The sequence below is a fragment of the Myotis yumanensis genome, unplaced genomic scaffold (genome assembly GCF_028538775.1).
Source record: "Myotis yumanensis isolate MYYU_CA2020_CCGP unplaced genomic scaffold, mMyoYum1.0.hap1 SCAF_13, whole genome shotgun sequence".
NCBI lineage: Eukaryota > Metazoa > Chordata > Mammalia > Chiroptera > Vespertilionidae > Myotis > Myotis yumanensis.
Window position 1 is genome coordinate 15,076,311 of NW_027223764.1, and position 25,523 is coordinate 15,101,833.

General features: G+C 40.6%; 1 protein-coding gene across 2 annotated transcripts in view; it reads right to left on the reverse strand.

The window, feature by feature from the left end:
- Positions 1 to 297: 297 nt before the first annotated feature.
- SORCS3 (sortilin related VPS10 domain containing receptor 3) overlaps positions 298 to 25,523 on the reverse strand; it is a 518,681-nt gene continuing 493,455 nt past the window's right edge. Inside the window, exons 21-27 of one of the 2 annotated variants that reach the window (XM_070432330.1) lie at positions 17,638 to 17,761; positions 16,190 to 16,302; positions 11,491 to 11,622; positions 9,721 to 9,820; positions 8,638 to 8,743; positions 2,857 to 3,017; positions 298 to 2,123 (exon numbers count right to left, since the gene is read on the reverse strand). In XM_070432330.1, coding sequence (XP_070288431.1) covers positions 2,059 to 2,123; positions 2,857 to 3,017; positions 8,638 to 8,743; positions 9,721 to 9,820; positions 11,491 to 11,622; positions 16,190 to 16,302; positions 17,638 to 17,761 — 801 coding nt within the window. In that variant the 3' untranslated portion in view covers positions 298 to 2,058. The remainder of the gene's footprint in view (positions 2,124 to 2,856; positions 3,018 to 8,637; positions 8,744 to 9,720; positions 9,821 to 11,490; positions 11,623 to 16,189; positions 16,303 to 17,637; positions 17,762 to 25,523) is intronic. The other variant, XM_070432331.1, reaches the window with a different exon arrangement.

The following is a 25,523-nucleotide window of genomic DNA, read 5'->3' on the forward strand; positions in this document are numbered from 1 at the left end:
CCTGAAGAGACTGAAGCCTGCATCCAAGCTAACTCAGGAGACCTCGGTCAGTCTCGACTGAGCTCAGCCAAGCCACAGCCAACCTGAAGACTTGAGAGCAGAGCATAAATATCTGTTCTTATAAGCTACTAGATTTTTTTTTTTGCCATGTAGCCTTATTGCAGCAATAGTTGGCTGATACAATAGATAAAGAAAACTGCCCAAAGAAATCTCAGACAGATATGTAGCTTTGATGTACAAAAATACATTTATTTTCAACAATTTCAAAACCACTGTCTTTTTTATACAGTAGAAATATTCAAATGGAACAATAAAACCAAGAACAGTATATGTACATATACTGTATATATAGATATGACTCATGCATTTGTAGTCCAGTGTGTAGTACAAGTATTGCAATTGTCTGCCCCATTTAACCCTTGAAACAAAAAAGCACGATCTTGAGAAATACACCTAATCCTGATCTAAGCTGCAGCCAGACAGATTTCTGTGAATCACTTTCTCTCAGGGTCTCATAGAGAGAAATGTGAACAACATCCTACAAAAATCAACAGGGAAACATTCAGCCTTTCCTCCCATATATATATACAGTATATCATTTTCTAAAACAGTGTGCACAGGCTGAGCCTGAAAATAAAATAAAATAAAAATGCTTACAGCATGGCTTAAAGTGACCCTACTGAAAACAACTGACATGTATACATGTGTGAAAGGACTGGGGTGCTGGAAAAGAGAATGCTGGCCTTGGAAGCCACTCACTCCAGAGGCAAGAACTATCTTAAGGGAACTGAAGGCAGACATTTGACTTTAAGGAAGGTGTGTATATCTGACAAGCAAATAGCACAGCTTTGCTAAAATCATCTTTGACTAATATCATTAAAGACTAGACCCCTATTTGACCCACCGGATTTGCATGGACTCATGATTCCACAAATACCACCTCCCTCCAACCTCTCTAACTCCTCCCATGCCACGAGCTCTCACTGGGCTTCACCTACTGCCCAGAGGACTAACTTTAGCTAAGAACAGCCCAATAATTCCCCATAAACATTATACATTTCTTTGGAATGCAACCAGGAAGCAGAATCGTTGTCGTTTTCAGATCCATTGCCTGGCTTCCTTAGAGAAGATCATTTTCTCAGCCTGATATCCTCAATGTTGTCCTTTTGGAGGGAACCCTTGTACGCCCATCTGGATCTCAGTTTGAAGTCTCTAGTGGGCTTCATCTTGCAACTTCTTCCACGTCACTGACGGAACAATAAGACTCCATGTTCTACGATGTTACTATAGTCCTTCCTTTACCAATTGTCCCAAAGAAGCCCCCCCACCCCCCTTATATACATAAGTAGAAACCGGCTATGGCATGGACACAGAGATGCAAGAGTTAATTGTGACAGACAACTGGAGAGCATCCAGAACCCAACACATCAACCAGGCCTGGGGGTTGGTCAGCTCTGAGGGTGAGTGCATAAGCCAACACACGCGTCTTTCTTTTTTCTGTTTTCTTTTTTACTAAACATTAAATTATTTCTCAGGAAATAAAAAGCTATTTACATTGTAATTATATACAATAAGCCATCGGTAGCCTCACTATTGACATGCACGAGGCAGGGCCTCTTTCACAAAAGTGTGCACGCTTCTTGCAGTTATGTCCACTCCCCACCAACTAACCTCCTGCACATCTAACTGGGAAATGGTTTACCTTTTAGGGAAGTGTGCTGGTGGGGGGTTTGTTGGTGATTTGGGGGGATGAAGGTTAATGAAAAGCCAACCCAACTTTAACAGTAAAAAGATAGAGACCCACAAGGGAAAAGAGAGTCCTTGCAGAATAAAGCAAGAAGGCTATGGGAAGATACGTACTCTGCCATTTATTCTTTTTTATCTCATTTCAATCAGTTAAGAATGTTTTTGCCTCCCAAAGCTAAAATCTGCCTGGTATTTATGAAGGGGCCCTTGGTAAACAAAGGGTAAAAAAGACATTTTCATTTTTTCCCATAATAATAGTAATAATAAAAAATAAAAAGTCAGAAAGATGGTTGACCACGTGGCTTGTTGGTATTAAACACTAGTGCAGTTGGGAATCTCCTTTGTGCTTTCGCTGTTTGCAATGGTGGCAATGCCTCCTGCAGGGAAGAGAAGACAGAGGGAGAGACGGATGTAAATTTCCTCAGGGCAGGAGTCTTTGTTTTATTTCCTGCTAAATACCAAGCCACCTTGAACAGGTGCTTAATATGTATTATTTCATAGGACACCTAGATATTCTATCCTATCAGCTCACTGGCTCATCTCCTCTATATTTAATGTTTGCCACCCCCCCACACCAGCACACAAGGTAGAAGCAATACCTTGCCATCTTATACTCTACTAATAACTATAGTGATAGCCAACATGCACTGAACACTTACTAGGAGGCAGGCATTGTGCTAATGATGTAATATCATTCCATTATCACAACAATCTCAGAAGGTAGGTACTATTATTCCCATGTCACAGATGAGGAACATGAGGCACATAGAGCAAGTAGGATGGTAGACCAAGAGAATTGGCTGAGCGAGAAAATGGACCTGGGACCATCTGATGCCAGAGCCTACATGTGTGATTATTAATTAGGACATATGATGCTTTTGCTCTAAAGAAGAAAAAGTCCAACAGTGATGGATAGTTGGTCTCATCTCTTCCTTACTCTTGATCTACTTTTAAGGGGAAAAATTCTGCCAATTTCAGATGGGCCAGAGGTGGTGGGAAAATTTTCAAATATGTCTACGTCATTGTAGCCAGTTCTAGTAGTATCTGAAGAGCAGGCCCAGTGGGTTGGCTGACTTAGTGTCTAGAGGACAGAGGACACAGCACACATACCTATGACCCGGGTGTCCAGCTCTTTGTCCAGCAGTTCCTCAGGCTCGGTGAACTCACTGAGTGTGATTTTGGGGGCGTTTTCACTTTGGCTCACTGACCCAATCATCTCCTGCTCCTTGTCATGTTGAACTTGAGCATAGATGTTAATCCAGGGGATTTTCCTACATGCACAGGAGCAAAATCACATTATGATCACAGGGCATGTGAAAGTGGATATTTGGAAACCCTTGATGATAATCAGGGGGAAGAAGCTATTTAATAAGACAGGCCAATGTCAGGAAGAGGGGCTGCACACTTAGACACTGGGGTCATGAGGCCAAGAGACATAAGGCCAGAGACTCAGATGCCCAGGGGACATGTAAGCCACAGAACTCCCTAAGGAATGCACCTTCTTCTGTAGTAAAAACCAAGCAGGTGTAAACAGAAGAGCAATGCCGTCCATCGGGTATACACTAAAAGCCTTACAACATGTATCCATTATTATGTGTTTAAAGGAGCTGGACTTTGAGACTCATAAGGTTATATCAGAGTAAAAAGACATTTTTTCCTAAGGTTGCATCAGTTTAATTGGTCTCCTTTATGAAAACCTACAAAATAAAGGACATATAGCCATTGCTATTCTATCCAGAACACTATTCATAGGCTAAGTACCTTAAGTACTTCCATAGTCAGTTTCCTCATCTGTTCAATAGGAATAACACTAGCTTCCTTTTAGGATTGTAAAGAGGATTACAGGAAAGATTAAAAGGAGCTAATTAACTTCCTTCAAAGACACAGAAGTAGTGGGTTTACAAGGCAGACAGGCTTGAGGTTAGAGGAGCTGGCAGGTTTCAGTGAAAATCTAAGAAATCATCTCCTGACCCCATCTATTATCTCCTGACTCACTGTGTTCCAACTTCTGTAGCCTCCTTTGAATTCCTATAATCCAGTGCTTCTCAAACCATTTGTGACTCTATAGATCTGGACAGGATGGGCTGAAATTCTGCATTTCTGCCCATGCTCCCAGGGGATGCTGAGACCTAAACTTCAAGTTGTGAAACTCTAATACGTCAAACTCATCCCCATTTTGGGGACTTTGAAGCAACTTTTCCCTCTGTCTGCAACACACCTCCTTCTACTCTTCTCATGATACTGTCTTTCAGAACTGGGCCTACATGTCATTACCAAGAGGTCTCTCTTGACCACCCAACCTTTCCTCCTATAAATGTAATGAGTCAGTGTCTATGAAATAAATGAATAGGGTGTTGGTTTAGGGCGATGTAACAGGCAATGTTTGTTGACTTGCTTTCTGTCTTTCTAACTAGACTAAAAACCCAATGTTCATACAGCCTGTGTTTTTATCTTTACTGCTATCCACTTAACTTAGCACAGTACTTGGCACATGGTTGACATTCAATAAGAATTTGTTGAATAAATAAATAAATGACCTCAAATCCTGGGCTCTTTCTACTTTCATATTATGTTCTCAGACAAAATGGTGACATTTTTTAAAAAATTGGAATACTACATCTAGAAGAGATCTCTCTACCTCATTAAATGAGGAGGAAATTGGACTGTTGTACAGACATTTCATGAAGCTGATTACTGGCACAGATGTTATCAAAACTTGAGACATCTGATATCCACCCCAGTCCAGAACATTCTGTGCCTTTCTAAAGGAGAGTCACTCTGTTGTACTGGCACCAACCAGTAATATTTTCAAACTTCTACATTCTCCTCCCAACTAAAATCACTAGTGGATACAGAATGTAGGGATACTTAATAAGGCGTTTCTATATCTATTTAAGAAGGAAAGATCCAAAAGATAAGTTTAAAACATGGGTAGTTTCTACCTTTTCTTTACATTCAGTTTTCATGTCCTTAATGGTTGCTTTCCATAATGAAGGAAAATGTCCTACTGACTCATACTGGTCTGAACCAGTTAAACATAATTTACAAGAACCATGACTGAACAGATTATGTGAGGCAGCGAACCTCAGGCTCTCTAAATGTGTCCAATTAAAAACTCATGCTGGCCCCTACTTTCTCATCTAAATAGAAATGCAGCCTAGTGACTCAGATTTCCTTTAATCATAAAAGTACATATTACTCATGAACATTGGGATCAACTGTAATATTTATTAGGTGCTGGGGGCAGAAAAACCATTTCGGATCATACAAGCCTATATAACTCCCCGCCGCCACCCTTTCCTGCTCTCCGAATGATGTCCGTGAAAATTTGAATAAATTTACCCTAAGAAAGTTTGCCCACTTTATTTCAGTCTCTAAAAACAGATTTTTTCAACATTTTTAATAGATGGTTGGAAGGAAATGAATTTTGTTATTATTTTCAACAGTTAAAAATTGTTAAGTTAGTTTTCATTTCTTAACACAGCCACTTGTAGGAATGTTCAGAACCTAAGTCAAAACTGAACTCAACAAAGAAACATAGGAAGTAGGTTTAGAAGCATCTCTTGGGCTACCCATTCATATACATTTTAATAAGAGCAGTAAGATGGATCAGCCCAAGTGACCTCTAAAAAACTTCAGTTTTTATTTGTTTGCTTCAACTATGATAAGTGCTGGGAGCACCTGGGAGACAATTTAGAGAAAGTGAAGTAGGCTTCAGATATGATGAAAGCCTTACTGAAAAAAAAAAAAGTACTGAAATAAATATAAAAGCACAAAAGTTTTGTTGTATAATCAGAAAAAATAAGAATCTATATTATGGAAAGGAGGTCTTCATAGGCAGAGTTTTCAAGAAATAAAAGTCATCTCATAATGATTTTTAATTATATTGCTTAAAATGTCAGATAATATCAGTTCTATACAAGAATAAGATCAAATGTGAGAGACAGGGTGATATTTACTCAAAGGACGCTTGGGGCTCATGGTAATTCTATTCTTCTTCCCCTGTTAAGGGAAAACTTGGGATCCTGAGATGGTGATTCAGTGCCCTGGCGCACAGTAGTCATTCAATGGATGTTTGTTGAATGAATGCATGGTTTAATGCAGGGGTCCTCAAACTTTTTAAACAGGGGGCCAGTTCACTGTCCCTCAGAACGTTGGAGGGCCGGACTATAGTTTAAAAAAAAACTATGAACAAATTCCTATGCACACTGCACATATCTTATTTTGAAGTAAAAAAACAAAACGGGAACAAATACAATATTTGTATTTGCACGTGGCTCACGGGCCGTAGTTTGAGGACCCTTGGTTTAATGAGTTCATGCTGGTGGTTAAAGGGAGAAAGTTTTGGGTCTGAAAACTCAGCATGGCCAGGGATCTGGAAACAAAAACAGAATTGCCCTTTCCCTACACTGTGTTATCCAAGTGTTGACTAAGCAGGTGTAGCTATTTAAATTTAAATTAACTAAAGTTAAATAAAATTTAAAATTCAGTTCCTCGATGATATTAGTGATGACTGTGTAGGACAGTACAGATTATGGAGCATTTTCATCGTTGTAGAAATTTCTTTGGGACAATAATGCAAGAAGCAAAGGAGACTCTGGAACTCAGGGGTAAGAACCTGACCCTCCATAGAGCCATCACTGGAGTCCCAGGTGATAAGGAGGAATGGAAACCAAAGAAATAAAAGAAGATCCAACAAGACCTCCACCAAAGGCTTGAACATTGGGAGGAAAACTTCTAGAAAAGGTGGCTAAAAAAATAAAAAAATAAATAACTGCTGATTGGTAACTCTTAGCTGACTCTGCTGTTTATCCAGTTTGTCTGGTGTTTATTAAATGTCGCCTTGGCTGCATGATTCACTGTAAGGGGCATAGAAAGGGTTGGTTGCTATCTGAGGACTATAAAGGGAATAATTCAGAGATGGCACTACCTGGCATAGATCCGAGTATTGAAGTGCACACATTTAGAGATGCCTACATTAATGAGTTGGCTGTCTAGGGGGTTTAGCAGCATTTATAAGAGAACAGAAAAGTTTCTAAGCCATAGGATAAGTCTTGCTTTAATTTGGAGACATCTGACACAAGTACTTCTCTGCAGGACTTCTATTGGCCCTTGGCCTCAGGTATGATGGGGTTCTAGGGGCCAGAAGAACAAATGTAGCATAGTCGATCTTCAAGCCCCAGCAACCACCAGGCTTCCACCCAACCAAATCCTTGGTTGAACGAAAGTGTGCTTTGATGTCACTGGAGTACATCCATAAATGGGTATTGTCTTGACTAGACTGTTTCTATGTTGAATCTTTGCTCTCTCTACTTGCAATATTAAAGAGGTTTCCCCATTTTCAAAGAGAACATGCAGGCGGGCTGACACATCTTCCCTCTAGGGGACATGAACTCACATACTGTTCTACAAATTGAGTAGTAAGGGGAATCTCACTCTGCCTTTCTGGTGGTGCTGAAGGATTCCTACTGTTTTGGCTAATGCTGAGATGGATATTGAGTAAAACTGATATTGTAAAACCTGAGATATACATGAGAGGAGTTCTGAAGGGTGCTGGGGAGCCCTAGCTGGTTTGGCTCAGTGAATAGAGCATCAGCCTGAGGACCAAAGGGTCTGGGTTCAATTCCAGTCAAGGGCACATGCCCGGGGTTGTAGGCTTGATCCCCAGTGGGGGAGGTGTGCAGGAGGCAGCCAATCAATGATTCTCTCTGATCATTGATGTTTCTATTTCTTTCTCCCTCTCCCCAGAATATATATTCTGGGGAAGGAGTAGGCTGAAGCACCGTTAACACTGATCTCTTCCAAAATCTAAAATAATTGTGTTCAGTACCTGGAAACACTCACAGGACCAAGTATGCTTTCAAACCTCATCTGATGATATTCCTATGAAGTACATTTCTATAGCAGTGATATTTTTGTGAGCCTACTATGTGCCAGTTTGTGACACAGAAGGCACCTTTGGAAGGCATGCTCCTTGTTCTCTATAATAATAACATAGATTTGTTGATTATTTAGTATGTACTTGGTATAGATATTTACAGTTGAACTATATGGCAAGCCTATAAAGTATTATGCACTTTTTTATAGATGAAAAAAACTAAAATAGCTTAGAGAGAAAATCTAATTGTCCCAGGTTACAAATAGCAAAAGTTAAAATTGGATCTGTCTTATTTCACTGTTCACACTCTTAACTAGTCCACCTCTTGGTAGAAATATTACATTATCTAAATAATGGTAAAGAATTATTGATTTTAATTTCATGTTTTTAATAAGTATCCTATTATATCACTCCTCTTGTGGCCTTCAAAAATAATTTCTGAATACATGTATAGTTTGTTTTTGTTTTTGTTTTTTTTTTATCAATTTCCCTTTAGACACAGGAAAGGAGGGATGGGTATATTTTGAGGTTAAATATTTTCAGCACGCCAATTTAAATAGAGATACTGTATAGTTATTGCATAAGATAAGAAAATGTGTGTGTGTGTGTGTGTGTGTGTGCTCTTGTACTTGTGCATACAAGATTTTAGCTGAATTTTCTCTACTTATCTACCCTGAATGGTTGTTAACTTGTAGAAAAAGATATCCTGAATATTTGAGACCTTATTTTAGAAATTTTTACGTGAGGTTTGAAAACTCCTTATACTTCTTTTGAAGAAAATAAACTGATTTCATAGTTATATGAAATATAGTTATAAGTTAGATAGAGTTAAGATTTTTAAATTTATTTATTCCCTGACCCTCAGCCATTCTCACTTTTCCCCATTCCCCGATAGAGCTTCAAGGAGAATTAATATCACATAGTTAGGATGAGTTTAGGAATGTTAGTTACAGCAAGAATCAACTACCATGAATCTAGCCCCAAGAGTAAAATTGAGTGTTAGTAGCACATACCTTTTAAACTTGTAGATCAGAAACACAGCCAGACCAACAAACACCACCGACAAGAGCATGAGCATGGCTGAGCTGCTGCGCCCAGCACTGGAGTCCACCAACGGAGCTAGGAGGGAAGAACATGCTCACTTGGAAGCTATTAGCTGAAAAGCGAGTACTTGGAGAAAGGAGGCCTGCTGGGTTCTGACTGTATATCCAGTCTCCAGTTGCCCTGCACGCTATCTCGGCACAGGATCCCCAGTTTCAATGACAAAATTGTATTCCCGTCACAGCTTTTTTGGGAAAGTTAACGCCTCTGCTCTTCTGGGAGAGATTTGCTGCTCTTGGTATAAACTGAGCAATGTGTGTTCAGTTAAGGGGAGTAGAAGGAGGATGTGAAAGTCTTTCTCTTAGCCCGAGTGTCCCTTAACAGGATTACAATTGGCTCATTGGGAACTTTAGGTTGAACACTGCTGCAATGTTTCAGTCTCTTCTTTTACACTGCTCTGGTGAAACATTGCTGGATGAGCACATCTGGAATCTCCACATCTGAAAACTCTTACAGCAAAAAGGGACATTTAGCAACTAGGCTCTCTCAGAGATCCAGCAGTGGATGCCCAAAGGGGCATGCCTCCTTTTATTACTTTTACAAATCAACCAACTAGAGTTGATCACCGTTTCAACCTTAACTTCTACATTGTAAATAGAAGGGAGTTTTAAAGTAATTTCATCTGGCCTCCCAATGAACATTCATGGAATCCAAAAATCTCAGAAACTTAGAGAGTTTGAGGACTGCCTAATATAATCCTGACTGTTTCAAATTTTTAAAAAATTCAAGGCCCAAAGAAATTGTAGGTTTTCTCCAAGGTCATCCAGAAATCCAATAGCAAGGTCACTTCTAAGAAAGTCTTCTTGCCACCTCAACAGAAAGCCTTGAGAAAGATGTAATTACTCTTTCTTAATCCTCACCACGCAAAAGAGCCCTGCCATAAAGCCATTTTCCAGGAAGTTATGGAGAAGCATTTGCTGACTGTGTCCTCCCTCTTCTCTCCAGAAGAACAGATCACCATACCCACTTCCCCCTGAATTCCAACAGGCACTCACCTAACGTCAGCTGTGTGACATACACAATGACTTGAACCCCTGGCTTCAGTTCAAACTGGACCAAGTTTTGGTTTAGAGCATTAAACAGCATCTCCACGATCTAGGGGTAAAAAAGAGAGAGGCTTCATGGGAAGGCGTAACATGTGACAATGCTCCCTCATGGAGGAAGAAACCAGGGTCCATAGGCAGGAAAATGACCATGTTCAATCAGTGGACAGGCTATTGGGACATCTTTTCAATTTGGGTCTCCCGGAGCCCTGTGAAGCCAAAACAGTAGTCAGTATCATTCGCTTAGACTGGAGAGGATAGTGAGACAGAAAGCTGTGTCCAAAGTCTCCTAGCAGATTCAAGTTGATAATAGACATTGATGTTTCATTCAACTCCTAGTTCAGGGCTCTTTTATTCATGCCTTTTAACTTACCATAGAAAAACCTGTGGTGGTGTCCAATGAAAGAAAGTCAACCCATCAGCAGTTCTTTAATCTGATCAAGCAATACCCACAGGGTAGAGAGGCCCCTGCCAGGATTAAAGCAGACACATATACCCCAGCCCACTCCTCTGCGTTGTTTTCTCCCTTAGAGACAATGGGAGGCAAACATCAAAGCAGAAGCTGCCTCCTTTTTATGGGATAATTTTTCCTCTTTACTTCTCCCCAGCAAGTCTCAGAACACATAACATCGATTTAATCACTCCGTAATTCCCACATGGAAGCACAGGCAGACTTAGGCTGCTGTCCCTAACACTTATCTCGCTGTACGCGCCTTAATACCACAGCTGCTATTCGTCACTGTAATTACCTATTTATCTAAATGGATGGATATTGTAGCTTCCAAATATAATTCACACATGCCACTTGCTATTTCAGAATAAAGAGGTCTTGTAAAAGTGATGTATGCATAAGCTGAATTTATTTTGGGCCAAGTTAACTATGCCACCCTGAAATGCAAGGATCAATTTCATTTCCCAGAGAAATGACTGCGATGACATCTATGCTGCTTGAGAAGGACTGAGGATAGATGTGGGGATGGGGTGATGGCCAGGTGAGTAGCAGAAGGACGTGGAAGATGTTTATACAATGATTACCTCATATGGGAGCAAATGTGTTTGATTCATGCCGATTTTTAGGAGCCTCATTCTCCCTTATTTTCACCTTTGACGTGGCATCTGGGGAGGCAGGGAAGGGGGAAGCAGAGCACAGACACCAAGACCCCCACGGAGCAGGAGTGAGAGGGAGAAGCACGGACTGGCCAAGTCCTTTATTTCCTGGTCCGTGTGCAGATCACAGGAACTATATGCCCCTTTGGTCAGGACAGTAAATCACAATCTCATTGGGAAACGCAGCTTCCTTAGTCAAAGCAAGCGGAAGCAATCCGTCTCTCTCCAAAGAAACATGTTCAAAGCAGTTCCTGTCCCCTCCAGAAGCAGAACTTAGATGACCAGGATTTTGAAAGACAAGAAATAGAGAAACTCAAATTCCTCTATTACCCACATCCGTCTCCTCTGGGACAAGTCATTGGGGGGGAGATATTAGCAAGTTGAAGGACTGGCCACTGTTGGAAGGAATGATGCTGACTGCTCCAGTCTATGTGCATCTATGTTGATTTGGGGTTAGGCTGATTATTCTTCAAAGCTCTGAGTACTGGCGAAAGAGTGACAGGCTGATGGGCCAATGGGAGAGACCCTGTCTCCCTTTTTGGCTGAAATTAACTTTGGGTCCCCTTAGCATGTGAGGTACAGGCAAGTGTTCTAGCCAAGTTTGCTTTCACTTACTTGTTCCAGGTCTTCTTCATTGCCTTTCCGCCTCTCCGTCAAGTTCTTCGGGGGGAGGATAAAGAGCTCTGCTGAAGTTGGGAGGCCAGGGAACACAGCAACCAGGATCTGGTCTTCCGGGACACTGGTTACCTGCAAGCATGCGTAGATGGAAGAGTGAGGTCCCAGCCTTCCCCAAGTCAACAACAAGGAGCAGACTATGCACAGACATGTCTTATATATGTGCAGTTTTTGAAAAAAAATTAATCCTGACCTGAGGATATGTTTTTATTGATATTTAGAGAGAGAAGATGGGAGAGAGAGAGAGAAACATTGGTGCATGAGAGAAACATTGATCGGTTGCCTACCATCAGTGCCCCAAATGGAAATTGAACCCAAAACCTAGGTATGTACCCTGACCCGGAAACAAACCCCCAATCTTTTGGTGTAGGGAACGAAGCTCCAACCAACTGTGAAACCTAGCCAGAGCTATAAGACTTCTATATATATATTTTTTTAAATGCAGCACTTCAGGCACAGGTTCCAATAGACTCCAACCTTTCTTTCCCTGGTCCCCTAGAAGTGCTTAGTTTCACTACCTCTTCTGCTCTGACTTACATTTTTACTGAAACTAAAATACTATCATAAGTGATTTTCAAAGTATTGTTTGCTAGGAACATTTGCAAAAGCTCCCCCCATATTTTGTTTTTCTGCACTTAGAGAGTTCTGGCTAAAACATGAACAGACTGGCTGCAAATGAGAAATAAGAAGTTATAAACAAACATGGGAAATGCAAATGAAAGAAAAAAGCAAAGCAGCACTGGTTTTCACTTACTAAAGCGGGATTTTTTATGAACTTAAACTAGCTAATATTGGTGAGGCTTCAATTAAGAGGTCCCCTCATTTGTTGCTGGCAGCACTAAAAATTGATACATATTGTGCCAATTTGGTTTTCAAAAGACTTACTTGGAGGCCATAAAAATTTTCATACCCTTCATTCAATAACTGTAACTTGGGGTGTTTGCCCTACAGAAATGATCTCAAATATAGGAAAAAAGGGGCATATGAAGAAAGAAACACTCATAACTTTATAACAGCGAATAAGTAGAAAAAAGCACAAACATTTGAAAAAATTTAAGGAAATAAATGATATCGTCAACCTGTTAGTATTACTCTACCATTAAGATGATAATTAGTACCAAGCCAACATGGAGAAATACTTATGCTAGCTGCATTCTAATCTATTTCCTTCTATTTCTTTGGTTACAGCTCTATAAAAATAAAAATGTATAGGAATTAAGAAGCAAAACAAGACACTAAATGTTATGTTAAGATGCTGAGATGATGAGTTAATTTTTCTATTTCTTGAGTGTTTGGGAAAAGGATTATGTTGCTTTATGATACAAGCTTAAAAGTAAGCTTCCGTCTGAAAGCAATTTCTTGAAGAAAACAAAACTCCAAGTTTTACTCCTGTAAAGAGGATTGAATATTCTCTCCTAAATGTCTTTTATCCAGAACTATACTTCTAGTGCCAATCTAAATATGATAATACAGTTTTCGTTTTGATGGAGATAACCACCTCCTCTCCTGACTAGCTCTGCAGGAAGTGATCTTCTGCATCTCAGCCTCTGGTCCTAACCCTTTCCAGAACACCACCTCACCCCATCGCTGGGACTCAGTTCATGTCCACGGTGACAGGTAAGTGCATCCACCTGTATGGTCTTTTCTCTGGTCACTTTATATTGTATGTTGACATTCCCGGGGTGTTTTGTGGACACCCCATTCATTTGAAAAATGCCCGACAGAGTAGAAACTCAATAAATAGTTGCTGGATTGAACAGAATTAGAGGGATTAGTTGTTCCCATTTGATTTGCACCAGAACTTGGGGTAGAGATTGGAGTCTCAGAAATGTGACAACAAAAAGTGAGGGTCAACTTGAGGAGAAGTAATAAGCAGCAGTCAGAGGCCTAAAATATCCACCAAGAAGAGAGGCATCCCCTTGGGACCTGAGTGGGCTTTACCAGAGGCCTCATGTCTTACTGGAAGGTGTGACCCCGAGTAGCTGGAGGCCTAGGTACCAAAGGACATGGAGCAAGAAAGTCTTATCCTAACCAGTCAGAGGAAGCAACTCTCCAGGGACTGGACTGAGGACCCAGTGGAGTGAAGTGGCTGAGCCTGTGCATGCCGTGGCTGCTGTGACCCTTTGCCCTAGGGAACTATGGACTTGGGGAGCATCAGTCAGTTAGGGACCCTGGAGGGACCTTGGAGTTATGTGTCTAAGGTCAGTTAACCTCATCCAAACAGACATATGAGTGATTTGTTTTGCAATATTTAAGACTGAGGGATCAGCTGGCATGGCTGTTTATTATTTACTAGAGGCCTAGTGCACAAAATTTGAGCACTCGGGGTGGGGGAGGGGGTCCCTTAGCCTGATCTGCGCCCTCACAGTCTGGGAACCCTAGGGGGATGTCTGACTGACGGCTTAGGCCCACTGCCCCCAGGAGCAGGCCTAAGCCATTGGTTGGACATCCTTAGCACTGCTGAGGAGGTGGGAGAGGTTCCCGCTACCACCATTGAACTCGCCAGCCATGAACCTGGCTCAGGGCTTCTGGCTGAGTGGTGCTTCCCCTGTGGGAGCACACTGACCACCAGGGGGCAGCTCCTGCATTGAGCATCTGCCCCCTGGTGGTCAGTGCACGTCACAGCAACCGGTTGTGCCGCCATTTGGTTAATTTGCATATTAGCCTTTTATTATATAGGATTAGGATTATTATTATAATTACCAAGTTATGGATTTAAAAGCTTGTATGTTTTTTAATAAATACAGTCATACAAAATACAACAAAATTCTGGAAGTTGCAGTCACAATCATCCAGGAACAGCCTCATTTTCATCCCTTTCTATGAACAATCTCTTTATAAAAAGATTTGAGGTGAAGTTCATCCTCTGAACAATTCCCTGCAGGAATGCTTGTATATTGTTCTCTTTTACTTACTCGTCTTTCTTTCTGTGAGCTCCTTCTCCTTATCTGTCCCCGGAGCTTTCTCCTCTGGTTTGGGAGGCATCAACATCCATGCCTGCCCTGCCCCCACTCCTCCTATGAGGAGGGGTTGGGGGGCTAAGGAATTCCAGAGCCTCAGCTCCCACATCTCTACCTCAAGCTATACTTCTGCTTGATCTTAAGATCCATATTTTCAGCTCTCCTAGTTATCTTAACCCAATTGTTTCTCATGTCCTCCAAACTTGCATGTTAGAACTGACCATGTTTTATTCATTTTATTCTAGTACTTAGCTCTGAGCAAAGGGTTCATAAAACCCTTTCAATATTGGAAGATCAAATCATTATTGTTCCCCCAGTATGCTTCTCCTATATAGTCCCCACCTTGATTAATGGCAAGGCCATCTCTTACCTACCCTTCTAATCAAAAAGAGTCTCCCTCCTCCTTCTCATCCACACTACATATTATTGGCCACCAATTCTATTGTTTAATGTCCCAAATAAATGTTGAATCTTTCCTCTTCAGGATTTTATTATCTCTGACTAGGATAACTGTGGTAGTCTTATAACTGCTCATCTTTTGTGAAATATTTCCCCCACTCTATTCACTTCCCACCTTAGCAGCCCATCCTCTGTATTGCCACCAGAATGGATATTTGAAATATAATTCTATAGTCAGGATTTCTCACTAAAACAAAAAAAAACACATTTCACACTTGCCAGTACCTATGAGAGGCACTTCAAACTCCTTCTAGCTTCTCAGACTCTTCACAAACTGACTTAACCATCCTAGCTCAACATTAGCCACACTTGCCCTTAAAACCTAAAGACTGGCTATACTACACTGCCATTTGCAAATGCACTGTGCTCTTTCAGTAGTCCACGGCTTCGCATGTGCTGTTCATTCTTCCAGAAAGATAGCATCCATTGTTAACTACTACTTATCCTTTAAAACAGTCCAGGTATATTCTCCAAAGACCATTCTCATAGTTCATAAGTATTTATTGAATCACCAATATGTGCTAAGCCTGCACTTTTCTGAATAAAGTGAATCTCACTTCTCTCCATGCTCTTTCATATGCTGGTATTCCTCTACCATAGAACTAGTTGCATGTTAGAACTGACCATGTTTTATTCATTTTATTCTAGTACTTAGCTCTGAGCAAAGGGTTCATAAAACCCTTTCAATATTCTCTAAGGCAAATCTGACTTCGGTTAACTCTATACAATCTACCGGCATGCTCTATTTCCTGGCCTGTAGCCTTCTAATGGCTAATAGTGGTCTTGGAGTCCAAGTGTTTGATTAAGAAAACCCCTCTGTGGGGGTTGGGGGTGGGGGTGGGGGATGAAGCCAGCCAAGTGAATGATAGTAGTGTAGACTCAATGAGTGGTCCTCATTATTTCATAAAAAGGATCAAGCTCCTATATTAGAAAAAACTTGGGATAAATATGGGGCCAATCTCCATCTTCAAGCACCTCTCTCTCTCTCTCTCTCTCTCTCTCCCTTCCTCCCTCCCTCCCTCTCTCCCTCTCTTCCCTTCCACCCCACCCACCATCCCTCCATCATTCCTTATCCCCTTCCATTTTTCCCTCTCTTTCTTTTTAGAGAAAATCCTAATCAAACTATAAAATGGGAGGTTTTAACCCAGGAAAATGTGTTGTGGAGGAAACCATCTGGCTCTTTATTCATAAAGATTCCAGAAAATATAAAGTCAACTTACTTTAACCAGAGCTCTCTTGATGACATTGCCAATATCTTGTCTCCACTCTGGAATGTCAGGGTTGTGGTAATCCAGGTTAGGAGAGAATGATAACAGCTGGGACTGGAAGTATTCTGCAAGGAGAGAGAGTGTGTGAGTGAGTGAGACCAAGAGAGGGTGTGATAGGTGGGAAGACTCCACAATCACCATGCTATAGAGAAACCATCTGCTCTTTCATGTAGCCTCAACTATACTAGTAATTCCTTCACTCCAGCCTGTTTCTTGGTCTCTGAAAGAGTGTGGGATTTGATGACTGGAAGTAGATTTGTGCTCCCACCATTTTTTTCTTAGTTCCTAAGATCTTAAGCCCTTCTTGTAAAAGAATATTACCTGAAATGAAACATAAGTATAAAAACCCAGGAGAAGACTTTTGCTACTGTAGGTGGTATCATGCAGAGCCAGCAAGAAAGCATTAAGTTGGGCTTAATGAGGAGAGAATATTGTGCTCTTCTTTCATTTCCTTTGTCCATCCTGCTAGCACTGCCTCCAGGGGCTAGAAAGTATGTTGATACTCTGGATCTAGGGTGTAGGTAATGTTCAACTACTTTACCTGGTTGGAGGGTACAAGGCTTTCTTCACTTTGTGGTAATTCATAAAGCTAAGACAATTATGATGTATACTTTCCTATATTATATTTACACTTAAATAAAAAGTTTTAATTTAAAAAATCATCTTGGTTCCCCGTGAGAGAGCGTGAACATCATGTTTGGAAGAGATATAAGAAAGGTCAGAGGAGCTAGTACAACTTTCTAGAAAAACCTTGAAATAGTGACTGTTTTTAGGGGCTTGAGGGAGGTTGTGTGGGATTGTGGTAAAAGCACAATATTACTTAAAATAAATTTAAAAATGAAGAATGGTTCTCCAGGATTGAGAACAGGATAGTAGCCTCATTTACCACTCTTCTGCCTTCCTTCAACCTTACATTCTTAGCCTTATGTTCCATCTTTGCAGCCAATGATGTTAGAATCTCTACCAATAAAACAACAATAACACATAGGTTGTATGTAGCTCATCTCAGGGACCATAAGATGACACCTCCCATTTTGAACTCACTGGCCCTGATCTTCACAAAGAGTGGGTGCTGCATGTGTATTGTAGATACTTCAATAGGACCCCAGATCTAGATGGTTTCCTGATAGTTTTTCCAGTCAGGTTTCATTTCAACTTCTGGTAAATCTCTCTCTAATGAGACCATTAGGTTTTGATGCACACACATCCCAGAAGACAACAGATGCCTGTCTGTGCCCTGCATTTATTTAGGAACAAGGTAGGAAAAAAGTTTGGATGCCCCTTGATGACATACATCACTTTCCCATGGCCTGGTGAATTTCCAAAGCAGTCAGCAATTGTCACTAGGGTGGATTGGCTGGGTAGAAAGAGGCATCACAATGACTATTTTCAGGGCTTACCATGTACTGCGATGTCTTTTGTGTCCTGGATGAGGGCGTTCCCAGCAGCCACCTGAACAGTGATGGTGTTGGTTCCCTCTGCAAGGAACGTGAAGGAAATGCTGCTGTCCAAGGTGATGAGGGGCTAAAAGGAACAGAAAGACCAATTTAATCCTCTGTGGGATATGAGATTTCCTCCTTCCTGTAAATCTCAGACGGTCACACATCTGCATAGCATTCACATATCCCAGGGGATCCTAACTTAAGAATGGAAAAAAGAAGATTACACAGCTTCCCCAAACTGTGATTACACCTTATATCCAGTATCCAAGAAGAGTATTTATAAAGTCTAAATGCACTATACTCCTGAGAGATGGAGCTACAACTGGACACCCTGGATTTTGCATGTCATTCTAGTCCTTCCCCTGGGGCAAAGGAAAAGTGACTTGTGCAACCTATTCCTATTGGCTCTGGAAATAGGAGATCATTCCTCTTCTCCAATATTCCATGTCACTTTTATCTTCATCCTGTTTTCCATGAACTCTACACTATTCAGAGAAGTGATTGCATTTTAATAACTTCTGTATCACCCGCCCTTGGCACACCATCTTCCATAGAGCAGAATGTATTTGTAAGTTGGATGCCAAGGCATACTACTAGTTTTTTATTTTATTACATCTGTACTTTTCACTGCAAGCCACTTCAATATTTTTAATAGGCAGAAAACATATCCACATATATGTCTGCGACCATTTTTTAAATCCTTTTGTTCTTTTTCTGTTTTATCTTCCTCCTCACAACAGATGGGGATTTGCCTAGGATGAAAAGAGAAACAGAATAACATTTTCCCCTTGCAAATTCGGATCTTGATAAAATCAGATGCTTATTGGAGAGAAGAGAATGAAGATCTTAAGATCAAAGAGTCGCTATTCAGTGGCCATGCTGAGGTCCACGCCCTGTCAAGTCCTCTGGTGTGTGCAAGGTAAGAAACAGGAGGAGGCTTCTCCAAAGCAGCTCAAAAGAGATATGACAAGCTGAGGTGAGCAGACTCCCTCTCCTCTCTGTTCCAGGACAACACTGGGATAGAGGTGTTGTTGGGGGTGCAGAGAGCTGCCCTTGAAGGGGGTGGTTGTCTGCCAGTGCTCACAGGGCAAATCCATGCATCTTAACTGAACATGGCTTGGATCTGTGGGCCAGGACCCACAGAGGCTTGGAGATGCAGCTTTCAGAGGGCGTCCCTGCTGTAAGACTGGGATTCCTTCCTAGCTCAGAATTTTCAGCTGGGCCTCTAAAATAATAATTTGATTTCTTCTGCTTTAAAATTCCATAGACCCATATTATGACCAGGATGATAGCTGAAGTTTGGCAGGATTAAAGATGTTGCTCTAAATTTTTGACACTCTTTCTTCTTTATTTGCAGAATGAAAGAGAGAAGTTGAATATGGAAAGGGATATGGTCTTTCCTTTAACTAAGAGTAAAGTCTAGAGTTCAAGCATTCTTCCCCATGCTTATGGCTCTATGATGATACACACCAGGGTGTGGCCTTATGAATTAAACAACAACTTAGGCACAAGTAGGTTCAGTGAAGTACTTCTTCTTCAATGGGCCAATAGTGGCTGTTTAGTGTCCTGTGTTGCAAAGGAAGCTGAAGTCAAGTTGGGCTCAGCATAGCAATGTCAACCATGGTGGCAGAATAAGGGAAAAACAGGTCGCCTGACCCATAACAAGAACAGAGATATTAAACTCTGGCTGGCTTAATGAATGACCTTGGGTGAAGTTTCTTCCCATTCTGATCCTTAGTTTTTATCTGTTAAATGAAGGGCTTGGTTTAGAAAAGCTGTGAGGACTCATTCAGCATCAAAATGGCTTTAGACCCACTTTCTACTTCCTACTGGTCAACCCATTGGGTTTTATTTGCCAGAGTACCTTCAACTGCTTCATCACCTTAGAAAAAGTTCAGTTTTACAAGAAATTGCAATAATTATTTCTAAAGTATTAGTACTATTTTACATTTATGACTTAGAAATCTCACTCTTGGAAATTTGATCAAGATAGAAAATACAATAGGATGGTAAAAGTCTGGGGTGGGATGGGAATGGGGTGGAAGGGGGCAATAGGGGAAAAAGGGGGACATATGTAATATTCTCAACAATAAAGATAAAAAAGATAAAAGAAAATATGTCAAGAAACAAACAAAATGTTCATAGCAGTATATTCATAACAGCCAAAAACTAAAAACAGCCTAGGAGAATTTATCAGTAGAAAAATAAATAAAGAAGCCAAAGTAAAGAACAAGTTTTGATGTACATAATAATATACATGAATCTCAAAACCATAAGAAGTGAAAGAAACCATATACAGGGGTGAGCAAAGGTAAATTTACAGCTGTTCATCTATAAAATATAGAACATAAGAATAAATAATAAAAGAAGAGTAAATGCTGTGCTTTGCATACTTTCAAAAAATTAACCTATTTATGCCCTCCCCTATTATAAAATAATTCATATTCATGGAATCATTTATATGAAATTCTAGAACTGGCAAATCTAAACTCTGATAAAAAACAACAACAGTGGTGGTTCTGGGCACAAGGAGTGGGAGTTGACTGAGAAGAAGCATGAGAGAGTTTTTGGGAGTAATAGAAATACTTCATATCTTGATAGAAATTTTGATTATAGGTAATGCCTTTGTCAGAGCTCAGGAAGTATATACTTCAAATGTATGCATTTAATTATTGGTACATTTTATACCTCTATGGGGAGGGGGTAAATGAACATTGAATTATTGTTAATGACTTGCAAGCTAAAGCATTTAGGACAAAGTATATAAGTGTCTGCAGTTAACTTTGAGATGGATCAAAAGTTAATATTAATTAATAGATGGATAGAGAGATGGACAGATCAATAGACAGATGATAAAACAAGCATAGTAAATGCTAATGGTAGACTACAGGTGGTGGGTATATGGAGGTTCACTATAAAATTATTTAGACTTCAGTGTATATTTGAAGATTTTAATAATAAAACATTGGGAAAGAAACAAAAAAGAATAATCAATGTGTTTTCATTTTTCTTGATTCCATGGATTACTCTCTCTGACCAGGACTATATTACATTGCCTTTCCATTTTGGTGACTGCCCTCAGCGATCTCTCATCTCTTCCCATCTCTCCCACCAGGATATTTCTCTCCCGTAAAAGTTGGGTCTTCATGGAGCCATCACTACCTCCATGCCATCTCCTTCAGCTCTCGGTGGTCTGCATGGCCCCCTCTCCTTTCTCTGCACACTCCTCTTATCTTAGACTCAGGTGGTTGGTATGACATCCCTTTCTGAGGGGACTGAATGTTATGCCATCCCTTTCTGAGGGGACTGAAATCCCTCTTACCCCAGCAGATTTGATCTTTCCCCCATATACCTGCTTCCCTAAGAGATCCAGGGGCCAAGCAAGAACACAGGGCAGCAGGACAAGGAAATGTCATCTGAAGTAGGAAGGAGAATGGCATCCCACCATCCCACAGGGCCCTGCACCATAGCAAAGAGACTGTGCTAAAGGCAGCACGCAGTGTGGCAGGCCATAGGCTCCTGCGCTGGGGAAATGGCAGGAGCTCATTTAGTTTTAAAAATTGCTTTTGTTTTCCATCAGCTGTTATGGTATCATGGCTGCTTTCACCTTCCTTGAAAAGCTGGAACACTCTACAGGATCCTTGAGCTCCTTGTGGGCCACTGATAGCTAGTGCCCAATGTTAAATTAAATCAAGTATTTAAGGTTCATTTACAAAATCTATTAGGCAAGCAGATGCATTTATTAAGCCAGACCTCTGTTAATCCCAGCAAATTGGCCTTTTCAGAGCCTCACAAATCCAACAGGCGGCCAGAAGGTGATTGACTTCTCGATCTCTGTGCTTTGTCCAAGCTGCAGGGCCAGCCCACTGAGAGGCTGCTTAGAATAATACCTCATGTCCTGCCTAGGCTGTGGACTACATCCCTGCCCACAGAGAATCCCTCATGCGAGACAGGTCCCCTATTACCCACTGGGCCCAGCAAGAAATTGACAAAGCTCTGAGTGACGACTTAGTTACAAGATTTCCACTGGACCAATGAAACAGGGAACTTCAGGGAAATCTTTGGATGCAGCCTATACCAGTTTTCCAGACACACTAAGACTTAGTGACTAAATCAAGTTAATATTAAATATTATGTGATTGTCACAATTTAAATGTACACCTTGATGAAAACGGCCATCCAAAATTGAACAGCCTAACCAATAACTATACTTAAAGCCTTCAGCTGATTACATAGTAATGTGCAAAAAGTGCTTATTATAAAAAGTGTAGCCCTAGCTGGTTTGGCTCACTGGATAGAGCATTGGACTATGGACTGAAGGGTCCCAGGTTCGATTCTGGTCAAGGGCATGTACATTGGTTGCGGGCACATCCCCAGTAGGGGGTGTGCAGGAGGCACCTGATCGATGATTCTCTCTCATCGCTGTTTCTAAGTCTCTATCCCTCTCCCTTCCTCTCTGTAAAAAATCAATAAAATATATTTTTTTAAAAAGTGTAAAAGGCAGAATATGTAATTTGGGTATACTATGATGAGGATTATGTAAAATACCTAAAATACACACAAAAACAGGAAGAAATAAGGCAAAATAATATGTGTAGAATATTATCTGTGACTATGGTGTTAATGTGAAAATTTATTTTGGGGGAAAAAAAAGTCCACACACACACACACACACACACACACAGAGGCTCAAAACTCTTCAAAAGTATTTCAGTGTCTAAAGTATCACTGTCCATGAACCTGATTCTAGCTTCCATTAGTCTATCCTAAATTTGAGTCTCTATGACAAAATAAAAAGCATTCATTTATGTTATTCAAAGCCACGTGTTATCTATTCTTCCCACCTTTCATTTCATTCTCTGGTTTCTACATACATGTATCCTGTGTGTTGTCTGAATCTGTCTACACAGAACACAACCATGCCCAAAGCCTTTATATGCAAATTCCTTTACCTCCTCAGTTCTTCTGCTCCTGTAATGCCTGCTTAGGACCAACTTCACACAGGACTCATTCCATAACCAGCAAACTCTGTGTCCATCACCTCCTAGGCTGCTGGACTGGGCCAGGAATATTACATCTTTAGTATAGTGCCTTATCTGTAGTATCTAATTACTTTGCAGTATTTATAATATCTATTACCTTAGAGTACCTGTTCTTAGATGTGAACCTCATAGCCTCAACTACAGATTATATTTCTTAGAGGCAACGATTGGAATCTACATCGCCTTACATTTCTCAGAACATGTAACACAAAATATAGGCTCTTGAAAAAGAGCCATAGAGCTACTGATTCAATTCCACATCTCTCGCTGGTAGGTTCGTATATGAGCCTATATTAGGATTTCTGGAATGCTTGCTTTTTTCTATTTCCTTATATCCCACGTTTGCCCACCAATCATTGCGTGTGTGTTCATCCTGCTTTCTGTGTGGAATGTAATTTCCTGGAAGGCGGAGGCAATGCTATGTGGGATCTTTTATTCCTAAGGGCACCAAGCGCAAGGCTAGATATAAAGGAGTGGGTATTATCTGATTATTGAGTGATGATTTAATTCAACCTGTTTAATTCACCTGGTCACAACACACACATACACACACACACACACACACACACACAAAACTGCCTTCCAAGAGTATTAGCCTATTTTTTCTGTAAAATGGGATTACTCTTTATCAGAGATGTCCCAATAAATAAAATAGTATGTATGAAAGGACTAATACAAAGAAGTATTAGAAATAAAGACTTAAAATTAGGATTAGCTCCTTTGAAAGATCAGTTTGCTAGTCAAAGGGGATGAAATGGCTCTAAAATCAGAGCACTCACCACGACACCAAAGGCACTCATCATTTGTCAGCCAAAGATGGTGCTCATTGGATTAATTATTGGATGCTGTGGCCACCTTGATGTGTTTATGCCATGGTGCTAGGAAAAGCTCTGAAAATGTATCTCTTTCAAATAGACTGCATAGCCGTTCTTGGAGGTGAGAGGGAAATCTGTGGAACCAAATCCGATTTGTTCCTGAAATGGAGAGGCTATTGATGCAAATGATGAGCACACCTAACAGTGACTGGCATTTTCATGTGATGAGGCGTGTTCTAAGAGCTCTACAAGCCTCTCTTGACTCTCAAAGCAATATTAGGGGATAGTTACTACCACAATTTACTCTGACACTACCATTAATAATCTGAGGTCATGAGAAATTATAAGATTTAACTGAAGGCAAACAGCCAAGAATCTGAGTCTGGACTCTAACCCACTTTTATCTTATTTCAAAACTACTCTATTCTAATGCCTCTTATGTATTAGCATTCTCTTGATTCTTTGGGAACAAAAACAAACTAGTAAGACCTTGGAGATCTTGGTATTTGGGCAGCACTTCATGCTCACATTTATAGATGAATAATTCCTAACCAAAGAAATGCCTCACATAATCATAAATTTAAAAAACGATAATGTCTTTCTGTAATTTAACAATGTCCCTCTCATAATATGGCATTATATAGATTAGATAGATAGATACTTCAAATAGTAACCCGATGTTCATGGATTACATATCAGTATCCTCACTTTAGAGAAAACAAACAATGAGACAGGTGATTTGTTCAAGCTAACAAAGATAATCGTTAGAGAAATTGAAACTAGGCTCTCCAATCCCTTTGTCCACTTTTCTGTTTATTTATCAAATATGTATTAGACACTGTCTGGTATCTCAGGTATTGGAATCAGCACTTGAAGAAAAAAATGGTAGAGAAATACCATGTGTTTGCTTCCTTGTGGGCTGCTGAGTAAATCGCTGTGTTGATATTGACCAAGAACTGCACCCCTCGCACACAGCAGTTTCTCAGTAAAAATCATCAGTAAATGAGCAGTAACAGAAAAATAAATTCCCTGGCTTGACAGCCAAAACCTCACATCATCACAGGAGAAATGAACTTAAAATTCTTCTCACTCACACTTTCTTTGCCCAAATGATGTTTTATTTTTCCTTTACCCTGCATGACTGCTGGCTTTTGAGGTAGGATTGTAAGGTCTGTAACCTCTACGGAATGGAGTGATGCAGCTAAAGCATCCTGTGGCTAAGGGAGGGGGCGGTATGTGGTAGGTGGGAGTTAGGAGACCAGGGTTTTAGGTCTGACTCTAAAATCAACTAGCTGTTTGACTCTGGAGTGCTCATCTCACACAGGGAGCTGCATTTCTCTATTGTACTAAGGGGGATCTTCTAAACTAACCTCCCTACCCACTGCCTGGTGAGTAATAATCCCAGAAATGCACAACATCAGTAGCCTAGGCTAAGAAATGTATCTAAGAAAATACAGCACAAATAATGCAAAGAGAAAATGGGCCCTTGGTCCATGAATCTAGTTCTATCTTTCATCAAACCAGTCTAACTCCCAGTTTTTAGGACAAACTAAAAAGCATCCAGTTAGTGAATACTTAGCGTGTGCCAGGGAGACACACATCCTCTTACTTAGCTTGCACAACAATCAAAATGGCCCAGGTATTATTATTTCCAATGTGCAGTTGAGTGAATTAGCTTGAAGGTCAACTATCTCGACCAAACTCGCATAGCCAGCATGTAGCAGTGCTGGATCCTAACCCGGGGCCCTCGGACTCCTGTCAGGTAGGGGCTGAAATTCTCCTTGGTCATCTTGAAACAAGCAAACAAAAACAGCATTGCCCCATTCATGTTTTAGAGAAATTACTACACCAGCAAATGAATATGTATTAGCCCTTTTCTTAGATACTCAGCATTTCCAAGTCTGATAGAATAGCTTTTTAAAAGTATTTAAAAACTAAAGGTAGAGACCTAAGATGAGCAATAACAATCACGTCAAAAAAGGAAAAT